The sequence below is a fragment of the Oncorhynchus masou genome, chromosome 33 (genome assembly GCF_036934945.1).
Source record: "Oncorhynchus masou masou isolate Uvic2021 chromosome 33, UVic_Omas_1.1, whole genome shotgun sequence".
In the NCBI taxonomy this organism is placed as follows: Eukaryota; Metazoa; Chordata; class Actinopteri; order Salmoniformes; family Salmonidae; genus Oncorhynchus; species Oncorhynchus masou.
In genome coordinates this window covers 23,078,496-23,093,348 of record NC_088244.1, presented here as the reverse complement: position 1 = coordinate 23,093,348, position 14,853 = coordinate 23,078,496, and the positions used below count along the sequence as shown (strand labels likewise).

Below are 14,853 nucleotides of genomic sequence, written 5' to 3'. Positions count from 1 at the left end.
GATGAACTGCAGAGATCTACAGCTGAGGTGGGAGACTCTGTCCATAGGACAACAATCAGTCGTATATTGCACAAATCTGGCCTTTATGGAAGAGTGGCAAGAAGAAAGCCATTTCTTAAAGATATCCATAAAAAGTGTTGTTTAAAGTTTGCCACAAGTCACCTGGGAGACACACCAAACATGTGGAAGAAGGTGCTCTGGTCAGATGAAACCAAAATTGAACTTTTTGGCAACAATGCAAAACGTTATGTTTGGTGTAAAAGCACCACAGCTCATCACCATGAACACACCATACCCACTGTCAAACACGGTGGTGGCAGCATCATGGTTTGGGCCTGCTTTTCTTCAGCAGGGACAGGGAAGATGGTTAAAATTGATGGGAAGATGGATGGAGCCAAATACAGGACCATTCTGGAAGAAAACCTGATGGAGTCTGCAAAAGACCTGAGACTGGGACGGAGATTTGTCTTCCAACAAGACAATGATCCAAAACACAAAGCAAAATCTACAATGGAATGGTTCAAAAATAAACATATCCAGGTGTTAGAATGGCCAAGTCAAAGTCCAGACCTGAATCCAATCGAGAATCTGTGGAAAGAACTGAAAACTGCTGTTCACAAATGCTCTCCATCCAACCTCACTGAGCTCGAGCTGTTTTGCAAGGAGGAATGGGAAAAAATTTCAGTCTCTCGATGTGCAAAACTGATAGAGACATACCCCAAGCGACTTACAGCTGTAATCGCAGCAAAAGGTGGCGCTACAAAGTATTAACTTAAGGGGGCTGAATAATTTTGCACGCCCAAGTTTTCAGTTTTTGATTTGTTAAAAAAGTTTGAAATATCCAATAAATGTCGTTCCACTTCATGATTGTGTCCCACTTGTTTTTGATTCTTCACAAAAAAATACAGTTTTATATCTTTATGTTTGAAGCCTGAAATGTGGCAAAAGGTCGCAAAGTTCAAGGGGGCCGAATACTTTCGCAAGGCACTGTATATGACTAGGGGCAGCTGAAGCCATGTGTTCTACATGTTTTAAAAACAGGATACAGTTTCCACAGACAAAGAGGATGATGAAGTAGATGCAGACGACCATGCCTGAGGAGAAGGGTCCACCGTATGCCATGATGCCGTCATACATCACAGCGTTCCAATCCTCGCCTGTCAGGATCTGAGTCACACGACACAGTGTAACACAACGTCATCCCAACTTTAGTACAACGCCATCACGACATTATTACAATATTACTATTACATTATTACAAGTCATCACAATGTCATCACAACGTCATATCACAATGTTACCACAACGTCATATCACAATGTTATCACAACGTCATATCACAACATTATTACAACGCCATTATAACGTCATCCCATTTTGATTATGTCAATAATCATTGTGAGAGAAGCCAGGAACAGGTAGAGTCGTCCTACCTGAAACACTGTGAGTAGTGCCTGGGGGAAGTTGTCGAAGGTGCTCCTCTTAGTTATCGTCTCGTCGAAGTTGAACTTGCCGCCGAAGAGCTGCATGCCCAACAGAGAGAAGATGATGATGAAGAGGAAGAGCAGGAGCAGGAGGGAGGCGATGGACTTCATTGAGTTGAGCAGCGATGCCACCAGGTTACTGAGAGATGCCCAGTGGCTACAGGGCAGAGAGAGAAAGAGACGGTCAAGATGAATGCACAAACAACCCATACGCAAGCATGCAAGCACACATACCGAGAGACTGATAAACATTGTTCCAACAGTATATGATACATCAAAACCAGTGAGCAAAGAAAGAGATGTGACGTGAATGTATCACAGAGGTAAACATTTTGCCAAAACTACACCTCCACCACGCCAGTCTATGTCCAGCCTCTCCTGAAGTCTCCCAGTCTCACCGTGTGACCTTGAAGATGCGTAGCAGGCGAACACAACGGAACACAGAGATGCCCAGGGGAGACATGATGGCCAGCTCCACCAGGATGGTCTCCACGATGCCGCCACACACCACGAAGCAGTCGAAGCGGTTGAACAGAGACACGAAGTAGGCCTGCAGGCCCAGACTATACATCTTCACCAGCATCTCACACGTAAACAGAGCCAGCAGAACCTTGTTTGCCACATCTGGAGAGCAGCGGACATCAGCATGTAGACATTACAGTACAACATTTTCCAGTTATAAAGATCACTGCTATGGGGATCTGGTAGGAAGGGTTACTGTCTTCAGCAGATACAGTAGCTGGGTAAGTCATAGGTATTGTCTGATTATCAAGGGCACTACTGTAGTACAATGGCATTGTAGATTGTAGGATAACATAGGAAGTATATACCTAGGAATACCTAGGATAGGATAAGTAATCCTTCTCACCCCCCCCTTAAATGATTTAGATGCACTATTGTAAAGTGGCTGTTCCACTGGATGTCAGAAGGTGAATTCACCAATTTGTAAGTCGCTCTGGATAAGAGCGTCTGCTAAATGACTTAAATGTTAAATGTAAAGTATCCTGTGGGTTTCTGAGGACACTGTAAAGTACACATTATGCTAAAACTATGTGATTGGGAAATAACATTTTGACCCTCTACCCACCCTGTACTTCCGTGAGCCAGTCAGGCTGGTTGTAGTGCTCTGACGAGATGGTGAGCGTGTTGAGAAACACCAGGATGATCACCAGCCAATAGAAAGACACTGACTTCACGGCAACACGACACTTCCTGCGGCAGAACCGGTTCCAGCGACGCCATCGCCGACTTCAAGAGAGAGGAAATGATGTCACAATCTGACTCGAATCAGGAAGTTGTGTTACATACTGGTTGATCATCACAGGACTTAATGAACGGGTTAATTGTGAACTGGAATGAAATCATGCATGTTAAACAGAAGATCTCAAACAATGTCAGGGTCACAGACTAAACAAAATGCAGACACGGTGAGGATGATGAAGATGTGGATGATGATGAAGAGGACATCAGCAGGAGTGCAGTGACTGATCAGGATGGACAGAGTGTGTGTGGGAAAAACACAAGCGAGTGACGATGAATTTCCACAATGTGCATCAGGGCCATGCAAAAAAAACTAATGACACATAGTACTGACAGAGGACTGACCTGTACTTTGATTTTATAATTTTCTGACTGAAGAAATGAAGAATCATATTGTTAATATCCATTTGCATGAATGACGTATTACAGAAGCTTTTTAAGTCTATTCAGGTAGAAAGAAACCTTGCACATTGACAGACAGACAGACTCACCAGAGTGGTCCACAGCAGTTAGCCTTATCGTCCTCTCCGTTGGGGTTGTCAGTGTTCACAGACTCTGTCTCGCTGGCGGGCTTGCTTGCTGTGACATCACACAAACACAGGAAGTAAGGTGAGATCCAGTCGAACTATGGCTCTGACTTTCCAACCTAAAGAACCCTTATGATCAGGTTTGAGGAGTAACTGATTACATGTAATCTGATTTATAAAAGGCTGTAACTGTAATCCGTTACAGTACCAGCAAAAACATTGTAATCAGATTACAGATACTTTTGAAAAACTAGATGATTACTTCTTGGATTGCATTTAAATTCAGAAAGGATGTTTGTGAAAAAATACATTATGACACCTTTCTGTTTTCTCAATGACATTCAATTCAGCATTGAAAAAAGTTTGACCACAAGTCAGAGAACACTAGGATGACACGTCAAATACGTTTGATGGATCCTTTTTGTCTCTCTCTAATTCCTTTTAAGGGGAAAGAAATCCAAAAGTAACCATCAGATTACGTTACTGAGTTCGGGTAATCCAAAAGTTACATTACTGATTACAATTTTGGACAGGTAACTGTAACAGATTACATTTAAAAAGTAGCCAACCCAATCCTACTTATGCTTGAGTGTTCTGGGAAGTTTAAATCTAGTAAAGATGGCATGATTTCATATCCTCAGCATTCAGTATAATAGGGCTCTTTGGGGACCATCATTGGCAGTCAGAATACAGAGGGCTGTTTGCAGCAGCTGCAGAGATCATTCATGCTGTTTACTATGTGAAGGGGATATAACAATAGTGTGGTTTCTGATAGGGTTAGAAACATTATGCTAGTAGTGGATCTGTGCAGATGCTGTACAAACCTTATGAATAAGTAAGTACAAGGTCAAAAATACTCCACAAAATATCTCAAGGAAAAATCCAAATCACAGTGCACAGGAATGGAGTAAAACAAAACCAAGGCTTATAAAAATGAACTAAATAAAAGAAATGACAATGAATGACTCAAAATGACCCCACAATGCATGTCTACAAGGCAATCTATCTATTTTGATTGTTTACAAATATGCATTCCCTTTCCATAGTCAACATATCAATGTGTTCACATTTGCAGACAATATTTCCCTTATTCACTTATGGTCCAGTTCCGGAGAATTCTAGGTTACAGAACAACATGCACATCACATCTCGTAACCTCTAGAAGCCTTAAACCTGCTGGTTGTGTCTCAAAATACTGATGTTTGATTCACAAATCTTGTCCTACTTTACCAAAGAGTCAGGACATGAGGACACAGATCTAATGAAGAGGCTGATTGAGTGAAATGAAGAGTAGTTGTAGAGAGGATTGAACACAACAATTGGACAAGAACACATCAAACTAGTAGCAAAGCACAAGCAAGCAACGGAGGGAGGGCAAAACACACACACACACACACACACACACACAACCCAATTTACCCTGTGTCTCTGTGGACTGGCTGAACCAGCCAAACTTCCCTTTCTTCTTCTCCGTTAGGTCAGCCAGTGTCACGCCTTGGTGTTTTAAAGGCATGCAGTACATGCATTTAGACAGCAGAGGGAGCAGTGAGTCAGTAGAGAACAAGCGAGAACAGATATCTACTACTATATAAGCAGTTAGGAAGAGGCTAGAGAAGCACTAAACAAAACATAAGAGACAAAAGAGAAGAGAAGCCAATAACTGGAAGGCATGAAAGAAGGAGAGAAGAAGAAGCAGTTGTAGAGCAGAGGAGAGAAGAAGAAGGACATCTATTAGTAGCAGCTAGTGGGCCACACAGAGTTGAACTCTACGCAGAACAAAACATGTACATTAAGGAAAGAGAGTTGGTAAAGTATGGTACCTAGACACCACACAGACAACTGACATAGAGGGGTCTAATAGTCTAACAACAGTGACAGATTATACTCTACACAGATATGCACTAAGAAAGCTTTCTGTGGTGACCTAAAACCAGTGGGTAGATGGATAGAGCTAGGGCTGCGGCAGTGCCAGGCAGAGCAGTGGGAGAGGGGGAGGGGGGGTGTTGTCTCATCGCTGCAACTCTCGTATGGAACTCAGGAGAGGCGAAGGTAGAGAGCTGTGCGTCCTCCGAAAGACAACCCAACCCAGTCACACAGCTTCTTAACACAATGCCCACATAACACAGAAGCCAGCCGCACCAATGTGTCAGAGGAAACACACCGTACACCTGGCTACCGTGTCAGCATGCACTGCTCCCGGCCCGCCACAGGAGTCGCTAGTGAGTGATGGGATAAACCCTTCCCCTAACCCGGACGATGCTGGGCCAATTGTGCACCGCCCCATGGGTCTCCCGGTCACGTCCGGCTGCAACAGAGCCTGGACTCAAAACCAGAATCTCTACTGGCACGGCTAAATCTGCGATGCAGTGTCTTAGACAACTGCGCCACTCGGGAGGCACAATCATCTCTTTTTAAACAGACTCACACAGACACCTCAAGGCCTCAAGGGATTCTACCACTGAGTCATGTTTGCCAAGAACCCCCATTCACATTACTTTCACTGGCTGTAAGCCACAGCATTTGCAACACTGCTACTGAACATGTATAAATACACTATCTGAAATGAAACCTTCCATTATTGAGGATGGACTTTGTTTGGGTTATCCTGATCATGATAAGACACTGCCATAGTACTTACTGTGTTTGTTTACAGTAGCAACCAGCTCAACTAATGTCCCATACAAACTCAATGAGAAACAGCACATCAATACATATTTTGTATTGTAGAGCCCAATAGTGAGAGTACTGCTCATACCGTAGATGAGGCACTCAAACCTACCGGCATGCATTAGACTAACTCTCTAGATCTCCCAGGCTTTACAGTTAATGACGGGGGAGACAAAAATAGAACAATAGCATCACTGATGTGCCTATTATGTCGACTAAAAATTGCCCAGATGAGAAGGATAATACAGCCAATATCTCTCTCTCTGCACACTAAAACGTGCATCCATGCAAGCACACACAGTCTGTCAGTCAGTCAGTCGACATACACTATGATGGGCATTAATATGGAGTTGGTCCCACCTTTGCTGCTGTAACAGCCTCAACTCTTCTGCGAAGGCTTTCCACTAGATGCTGGAACATTGCTGCGGGGACTTGCTTCCGTTCAGCCACAAGAGCGTTAGTGAGGTCGGGCACTGATGTTGGGCAATTAGGACTGGCTTGCAGTCGGTGTTCCAATTCCTCCCAAAGGTGTTCAATGGAGTTGAGGTCAGGGCTCTGTGCAGGCCAGTCAAGTTCTTCCACACCGATCTCGACAAACCATTTCTGATTGGATCTCGCTTTGTGCACGGGGGCATTGACATGCTGAAACAGGAAAGGGCCATCCCCAAAATGTTCCCATAAAGTTGGAAGCACAGAATCTTCTAGAATGTCATTGTAAGATGTAGCGTTAAGATTTCCCTTCACTGGAACTAAGGGGCATAGCCCGAAACATGAAAAACAGCCCAGGACCATTATTCCTCCTCCACCAAACTTTACAGTTGGCACTATGCATTGGGGCAGGTAGTGTTGTCCTGGTATCCGCCAAATCCAGATGGTGAAGCGTGATTCCTCACTTCAGAGAACATGTTTCCACTGCTCCGGAGTCAAATGGAGGCGAACTTTACACCACTCGAGCATTGGTATTGCGCATGGTGATCTTAGGCTTGTGTGTGGCTGCTCGGCCATGGAAACCCATTTCATGAAGCTCCCGACAAACAGTTATTGTGCTGACGTTGCTTCCAGAGGCAGTTTGGGACTCGGTATTGAGTGTTGCAACCGAGGACAGATGATTTATACACACTGCGAGCTTCAGCACTCGGCGGTCCCGTTCTGTGAGCGTGTGTGGCCTATCACTTCGCAGCTGAGCCGTCGTTGCTCCTAGACATTTCCACTTCACAATAACAGCACTTACAGTTGACCAGGGCAGCTCAAGCAGGGCAGCAATTTGACGAACTGACTTGTAGGAAAGGTGGCATCCTATGAAGGTGCCATGTTGAAAGTCACTGAGCTCTTCAGTAAGGTCATTCTACTGCCAATGTTTGTCTATGGAGATTGAATTTTGTGCTCAATTTTATACACCTGTCAGCAACACGTGTGGCTGAAATAGCCAGATCCACAAATTTGAAGGGGTGTCCACATACTTCTGTATAAATAGAGTACCTACAATAGCAAATGTCTCATCCCAACAGGAAGCGCTGTGTCGTCATGCATCATGCTGCACACGCTTACATAAAGAGGATTTGGATTAATGTCTCTTTCTTCCATTGAAGTCATATCATCATCATTCCTGTGTGTGTGTGTGTGTGTGTGTGTGTGTGTGTGTGTGTGTGTGTGTGTGTGTGTGTGTGTGTGTGTGTGTGTGTGTGTGTGTGTGTGTGTGTGTGTGTGTGTGTGTGTGTGTGTGTGTGTGTGTGTGTGTGTGTGGTGTGTGTGTGTGTGTTACGGCTGAAGCAGCAGACATGACATTCACTTTCATTTGGTTTACCCAGAATGATAACAATTTCTCAGGAAGTCCTGGGATCAATAGCAATATGCTCCAGTGTCATAACATCACAGGGACAGGTGGTAGAACCACCAGGGAACAAACACCCATTATTGCATTCCAAAAACAGATTTATTTAAAACCTGTTTAAAACCTAGACCTTTGTCTCTGTCTCTGAACCACACTGCTGGCCAGGTGCTGGTAACAGGGTAGAGTAGCCTTCCAGCATGACTTTCAGTATGCTTTTAGAGAAGAGCACTCAACATGCACTGCACTGACACAAATGACTGATGATTGGTTGAACAGATAAGAAGGTTGTTCGAGCTGTACTGTTAGATTTCAGTGCAGCCTTTGATGTTATTGACCATAACCTGTTGAATTTTTTTATGTGATATGGCTTTTCAACCTCTGCCAAATGTTGGATTTAGAGATATTTATTTAATAAGCTCTGTCGTAGCCGGCCGCGACCGGGAGGTCCGTGGGGCGACACACAATTGGCATCGTCAGGGTTAGGGAGGGTTTGGTCGGTAGGGATATCCTTGTCTCATAGCGCTCTAGTGACTCCTGTGGCGGGCCGGGCGCAGTGCACGCTAACCAGGTCGCCAGGTGCACGGTGTTTCCTCCGACACATTGGTGCGGCTGGCTTCCGGGTTGGATGCGCTCTTTGTTAAGAAGCAGTGCGGCTTGGTTGGGTTGTGTATCGGAGGACCTTTCGACCTTCGTCTCTCCCGAGCCGTACGGAGTTGTAGCGATGAGACAAGATAGTAACTACTAACAATTGGACACCACGACATTGGGGAGAAAATGGGGTAAATTAAAAATAAAATAAAACAACTAAAATGCTTAATTGCATTTCAAAGAATGAATGTATAGGAGCGAGAGCTGCGTGCATATTATCTGTGACAAACAGGTGCTGTTAGATTACATCATGTTTCTGCCTGTTTGGAACAGTGTAAACAACACTAAATACATTAAAAGTAATACCAGTCTGTTGTAACAATTTTTTAAGGCTTTATTACAACATAGCAAATATTAAAAGCAGCTGAATCTGTGAAATTGCTTTATCCAACATTTTCCCATTGCATGAGGCTTGGTGCTCACAGAATCAGCAGGCTATTAAACAAACACTCAAACAGTAGCAGGATCTGTGTTATTTCTGTAGATATGGATGATTTATAAAGACAGGTCCATTTAACAGTTAGGCTGTTGATTATAGACCTAATTAAGACGGGGTTTCCTGTAGGCTAAGGCCAGAGCTGTTTCTTCGTCTCTGCTGCTGCTGCTCTGCCACATTGTTCGCCAATCCCAACATGCTGCTTAACGTTGCTATTATGCATAGGGAAAGGCGACATTCTACCGCGCACTGAACATGAAGTTTCAGAACTGTGGACAGTAACTGTATCCAGACATAATATAGTCATAAACAGTTTCAGTATCACATCTTAGTGTGAAGTACCATCCTCGTGGCCTCCGCAATGGATTAGACCACTGAGAATCAGACAGGTGTCTTGTGCACCATGAAACAATAAGAGCATTTTGACTGCTCGACTAAAGAAATCTCGGTCGACCAACAGCCTATCGACCAAACAATAGACCAGTCTACTAAATGGGGTCAGCCCTAGTGGCCAGTAAAGAACTGGTCCTGAACGTCTCTAAATCTAAGAGCATTGTATTTGGTACAAATCATTTCCTGAGTTCTAGACCTCAGCTGAATCTGGTAATGAACAAGTTGAGGAGATTCAATTACTTGGTTTGACCATAGATTGTAAACTGTCAGGATCAAAACATGTAGATTGAATGGTTGTAAAGATGGGGAGAGGTCTGTCCGTAATAAAGAGATGGGGAGAGGTCTGTCTGTAATAAAGAGATGGGGAGAGGTCTGTCTGTAATAAAGAGATGGGGAGAGGTCTGTCAGTAATAAAGAGATGGGGAGAGGTCTGTCTGTAATAAAGAGATGGGGAGAGGTCTGTCTGTAATAAAGAGATGGGCAGAGGTCTGTCCGTAATAAAGAGATGGGGAGAGGTCTGTCCGTAATAAAGAGATGGGGAGAGGTCTGTCTGTAATAAAGAGATGGGGAGAGGTCTGTCTGTAATAAAGAGATGGGCAGAGGTCTGTCTGTAATAAAGAGATGGGCAGAGGTCTGTCCGTAATAAAGAGATGGGGAGAGGTCTGTCCGTAATAAAGAGATGGGGAGAGGTCTGTCCGTAATAAAGAGATGGGGAGAGGTCTGTCTGTAATAAAGAGATGGGGAGAGGTCTGTCTGTAATAAAGAGATGGGGAGAGGTCTGTCTGTAATAAAGAGATGGGGAGAGGTCTGTCTGTAATAAAGAGATGGGGAGTGGTCTGTCTGTGATAAAGAGATGGGGAGAGGTCTGTCTGTAATAAAGAGATGGGGAGAGGTCTGTCTGTAATAAAGAGATGGGGAGAGGTCTGTCTGGTGAGAAAGAGATGGGGAGAGGTCTGTCTGTGATAAAGAGATGGGGAGAGGTCTGTCTGTAATAAAGAGATGGGGAGAGGTCTGTCTGGTAATAAAGAGATGGGGAGGAGTCTGTCTGTAATAAAGAGATGGGGAGAGGTCTGTCTGTAATAAAGAGATGGGGAGAGGTCTGTCTGTAATAAAGAGATGGGGAGAGGTCTGTCCGTAATAAAGAGATGGGGAGAGGTCTGTCTGTAATAAAGAGATGGGGAGAGGTCTGTCTGTAATAAAGAGATGGGGAGAGGTCTGTCTGTAATAAAGAGATGGGGAGAGGTCTGTCCGTAATAAAGAGATGGGGAGAGGTCTGTCTGGTGAGAAAGAGATGGGGAGAGGTCTGTCTGTAATAAAGAGATGGGGAGAGGTCTGTCTGTAATAAAGAGATGGGGAGAGGTCTGTCTGTAATAAAGAGATGGGGAGAGGTCTGTCCGTAATAAAGAGATGGGGAGAGGTCTGTCTGTAATAAAGAGATGGGGAGAGGTCTGTCTGTAATAAAGAGATGGGGAGAGGTCTGTCTGTAATAAAGAGAAGGGGAGAGGTCTGTCTGGTGAGAAAGAGATGGGGAGAGGTCTGTCTGTAATAAAGAGATGGGGAGAGGTCTGTCTGTAATAAAGAGATGGGGAGAGGTCTGTCTGTAATAAAGAGATGGGGAGAGGTCTGTCCGTAATAAAGAGATGGGGAGAGATCTGTCTGGTGAGAAAGAGATGGGGAGAGGTCTGTCTGTAATAAAGAGATGGGGAGAGGTCTGTCTGTAATAAAGAGATGGGCAGAGGTCTGTCCGTAATAAAGAGATGGGGAGAGGTCTGTCCGTAATAAAGAGATGGGGAGAGGTCTGTCTGTAATAAAGAGATGGGGAGAGGTCTGTCTGTAATAAAGAGATGGGCAGAGGTCTGTCTGTAATAAAGAGATGGGCAGAGGTCTGTCCGTAATAAAGAGATGGGGAGAGGTCTGTCCGTAATAAAGAGATGGGGAGAGGTCTGTCCGTAATAAAGAGATGGGGAGAGGTCTGTCTGTAATAAAGAGATGGGGAGAGGTCTGTCTGTAATAAAGAGATGGGGAGAGGTCTGTCTGTAATAAAGAGATGGGGAGAGGTCTGTCTGTAATAAAGAGATGGGGAGTGGTCTGTCTGTGATAAAGAGATGGGGAGAGGTCTGTCTGTAATAAAGAGATGGGGAGAGGTCTGTCTGTAATAAAGAGATGGGGAGAGGTCTGTCTGGTGAGAAAGAGATGGGGAGAGGTCTGTCTGTGATAAAGAGATGGGGAGAGGTCTGTCTGTAATAAAGAGATGGGGAGAGGTCTGTCTGGTAATAAAGAGATGGGGAGGAGTCTGTCTGTAATAAAGAGATGGGGAGAGGTCTGTCTGTAATAAAGAGATGGGGAGAGGTCTGTCTGTAATAAAGAGATGGGGAGAGGTCTGTCCGTAATAAAGAGATGGGGAGAGGTCTGTCTGTAATAAAGAGATGGGGAGAGGTCTGTCTGTAATAAAGAGATGGGGAGAGGTCTGTCTGTAATAAAGAGATGGGGAGAGGTCTGTCCGTAATAAAGAGATGGGGAGAGGTCTGTCTGGTGAGAAAGAGATGGGGAGAGGTCTGTCTGTAATAAAGAGATGGGGAGAGGTCTGTCTGTAATAAAGAGATGGGGAGAGGTCTGTCTGTAATAAAGAGATGGGGAGAGGTCTGTCCGTAATAAAGAGATGGGGAGAGGTCTGTCTGTAATAAAGAGATGGGGAGAGGTCTGTCTGTAATAAAGAGATGGGGAGAGGTCTGTCTGTAATAAAGAGAAGGGGAGAGGTCTGTCTGGTGAGAAAGAGATGGGGAGAGGTCTGTCTGTAATAAAGAGATGGGGAGAGGTCTGTCTGTAATAAAGAGATGGGGAGAGGTCTGTCTGTAATAAAGAGATGGGGAGAGGTCTGTCCGTAATAAAGAGATGGGGAGAGATCTGTCTGGTGAGAAAGAGATGGGGAGAGGTCTGTCTGTAATAAAGAGATGGGGAGAGGTCTGTCCGTAATAAAGAGATGGGGAGAGATCTGTCTGGTGAGAAAGAGATGGGGAGAGGTCTGTCTGTAATAAAGAGATGGGGAGAGGTCTGTCTGTAATAAAGAGATGGGGAGAGGTCTGTCTGTAATAAAGAGATGGGGAGAGGTCTGTCCGTAATAAAGAGATGGGGAGAGATCTGTCTGGTGAGAAAGAGATGGGGAGAGGTCTGTCTGTAATAAAGAGATGGGGAGAGGTCTGTCCGTAATAAAGAGATGGGGAGAGGTCTGTCTGTAATAAAGAGAAGGGGAGAGGTCTGTCTGTAATAAAGAGATGGGGAGAGGTCTGTCCGTAATAAAGAGATGGGGAGAGGTCTGTCTGTAATAAAGAGATGGGGAGAGGTCTGTCTGTAATAAAGAGATGGGGAGAGGTCTGTCCGTAATAAAGAGATGGGGAGAGGTCTGTCTGTAATAAAGAGAAGGGGAGAGGTCTGTCTGTAATAAAGAGAAGGGGAGAGGTCTGTCCGTAATAAAGAGATGGGGAGAGGTCTGTCTGTAATAAAGAGATGGGGAGAGGTCTGTCTGTAATAAAGAGATGGGGAGAGGTCTGTCTGTAATAAAGAGATGGGGAGAGGTCTGTCTGTAATAAAGAGATGGGGAGAGGTCTGTCCGTAATAAAGAGATGGGGAGAGATCTGTCTGGTGAGAAAGAGATGGGGAGAGGTCTGTCTGTAATAAAGAGATGGGGAGAGGTCTGTCCGTAATAAAGAGATGGGGAGAGGTCTGTCTGTAATAAAGAGATGGGGAGGAGTCTGTCTGTAATAAAGAGATGGGGAGAGGTCTGTCCGTAATAAAGAGATGGGGAGAGGTCTGTCTGTAATAAAGAGATGGGGAGAGGTCTGTCTGTAATAAAGAGATGGGGAGAGGTCTGTCTGTAATAAAGAGATGGGCAGAGGTCTGTCTGTAATAAAGAGATGGGGAGAGGTCTGTCTGTAATAAAGAGATGGGGAGAGGTCTGTCTGTAATAAAGAGATGGGGAGAGGTCTGTCTGGTGAGAAAGAGATGGGGAGAGGTCTGTCCGTAATAAAGAGATGGGGAGAGGTCTGTCTGGTGAGAAAGAGATGGGGAGAGGTCTGTCCGGTGAGAAAGAGATGGGGAGAGGTCTGTCTGTAATAAAGAGATGGGGAGAGGTCTGTCCGGTGAGAAAGAGATGCTCGGCTTTTTTGACACCACACTCCATAAAGCAAGTCCTGCATCACTTGTTGTTTTTATAAGAAACACGAATGTTTTGGAAATTCCAAATTGCTGTAGTGAACTTACACACAGCACTAACACACACACTTATCCTACCAGACATGCCACCATGGGTCTTTCCCAGTCCCCAGGTCCAGAACAAATTAAAGGAAACATACAGTATTATACAGAGCCATGATTGAATGGAACTCCCTTCCATCTTATATAGCGCAAGTGAACAGAAAACCTGGTTTCAAAAAACAAAGAAAGCAACACCTCACGCCTCTCCCCCACGTGTTGTGTGTATGTACTGACATGTATGTGGAAGTGATAGACGAACACACACAATACATGTTAATCTTTTAAATGTATGTCAGTTGTAATGTATTTCATTTGGTATGTCTTCTCCTTTATGTGTCGGACCCCAGTAAGACTAGCTGTCGCCATTGGCGTTGACTAATAGGGATCCTAATAACATCTAAACCTAAGTAGTACAGAGGGGAATGAGATGTGAAGGGGGTGGTGAGGTAGGAGAACAGAGGGGAATGAGATGTGAAGGAGGTGGTGAGGTAGGAGAACAGAGGGGAATGAGATGTGAAGGGGGTGGTGAGGTAGGAGAACAGAGGGGAATGAGATGTGAAGGAGGTGGTGAGGTAGGAGAACAGAGGGGAATGAGATGTGAAGGAGGTGGTGAGGTAGGAGAACAGAGGGGAATGAGATGTGAAGGGGGTGGTGAGGTAGGAGAACAGAGGGGAATGAGATGTAAAGGAGGTGGTGAGGTAGGAGAACAGAGGGGAATGAGATGTGAAGGAGGTGGTGAGGTAGGAGAACAGAGGGGAATGAGATGTGAAGGAGGTGGTGAGGTAGGAGAACAGAGGGGAATGAGATGTGAAGGAGGTGGTGAGGTAGGAGAACAGAGGGGAATGAGATGTGAAGGAGGTGGTGAGGTAGGAGAACAGAGGGGAATGAGATGTGAAGGGGGTGGTGAGGTAGGAGAACAGAGGGGAATGAGATGTAAAGGGGGTGGTGAGGTAGGAGAACAGAGGGGAATGAGATGTGAAGGAGGTGGTGAGGTAGGAGAACAGAGGGGAATGAGATGTGAAGGGGGTGGTGAGGTAGGAGAACAGAGGGAATGAGATGTGAAGGGGGTGGTGAGGTAGGAGAACAGATGGGAATGAGATGTGAAGGGGGTGGAGAGGTAGGAGAACAGAGGGGAATGAGATGTGAAGGAGGTGGTGAGGTAGGAGAACAGAGGGGAATGAGATGTGAAGGGGGTGGTGAGGTAGGAGAACAGAGGGGAATGAGATGTGAAGGAGGTGGTGAGGTAGGAGAACAGAGGGGAATGAGATGTGAAGGGGGTGGTGAGGTAGGAGAACAGAGGGGAATGAGATGTGAAGGGGGTGGTGAGGTAGGAGAACAGAGGGGAATGAGATGTGA

At 45.1% G+C, this 14,853-nt stretch overlaps 1 protein-coding gene across 1 annotated transcript in view; it reads right to left on the bottom strand.

Moving 5' to 3' along the window:
* Positions 1 to 14,853, bottom strand: part of LOC135528053 (voltage-dependent L-type calcium channel subunit alpha-1D-like) — a 125,663-nt gene that overhangs the window by 42,871 nt on the left and 67,939 nt on the right. The window contains exons 10-15 of the mRNA XM_064956823.1: positions 4,691 to 4,765; positions 3,236 to 3,323; positions 2,572 to 2,732; positions 1,883 to 2,108; positions 1,434 to 1,641; positions 1,047 to 1,167 (exon numbers count right to left, since the gene is read on the bottom strand). Of these exons, the coding sequence (XP_064812895.1) occupies positions 1,047 to 1,167; positions 1,434 to 1,641; positions 1,883 to 2,108; positions 2,572 to 2,732; positions 3,236 to 3,323; positions 4,691 to 4,765 (879 nt within the window). The remainder of the gene's footprint in view (positions 1 to 1,046; positions 1,168 to 1,433; positions 1,642 to 1,882; positions 2,109 to 2,571; positions 2,733 to 3,235; positions 3,324 to 4,690; positions 4,766 to 14,853) is intronic.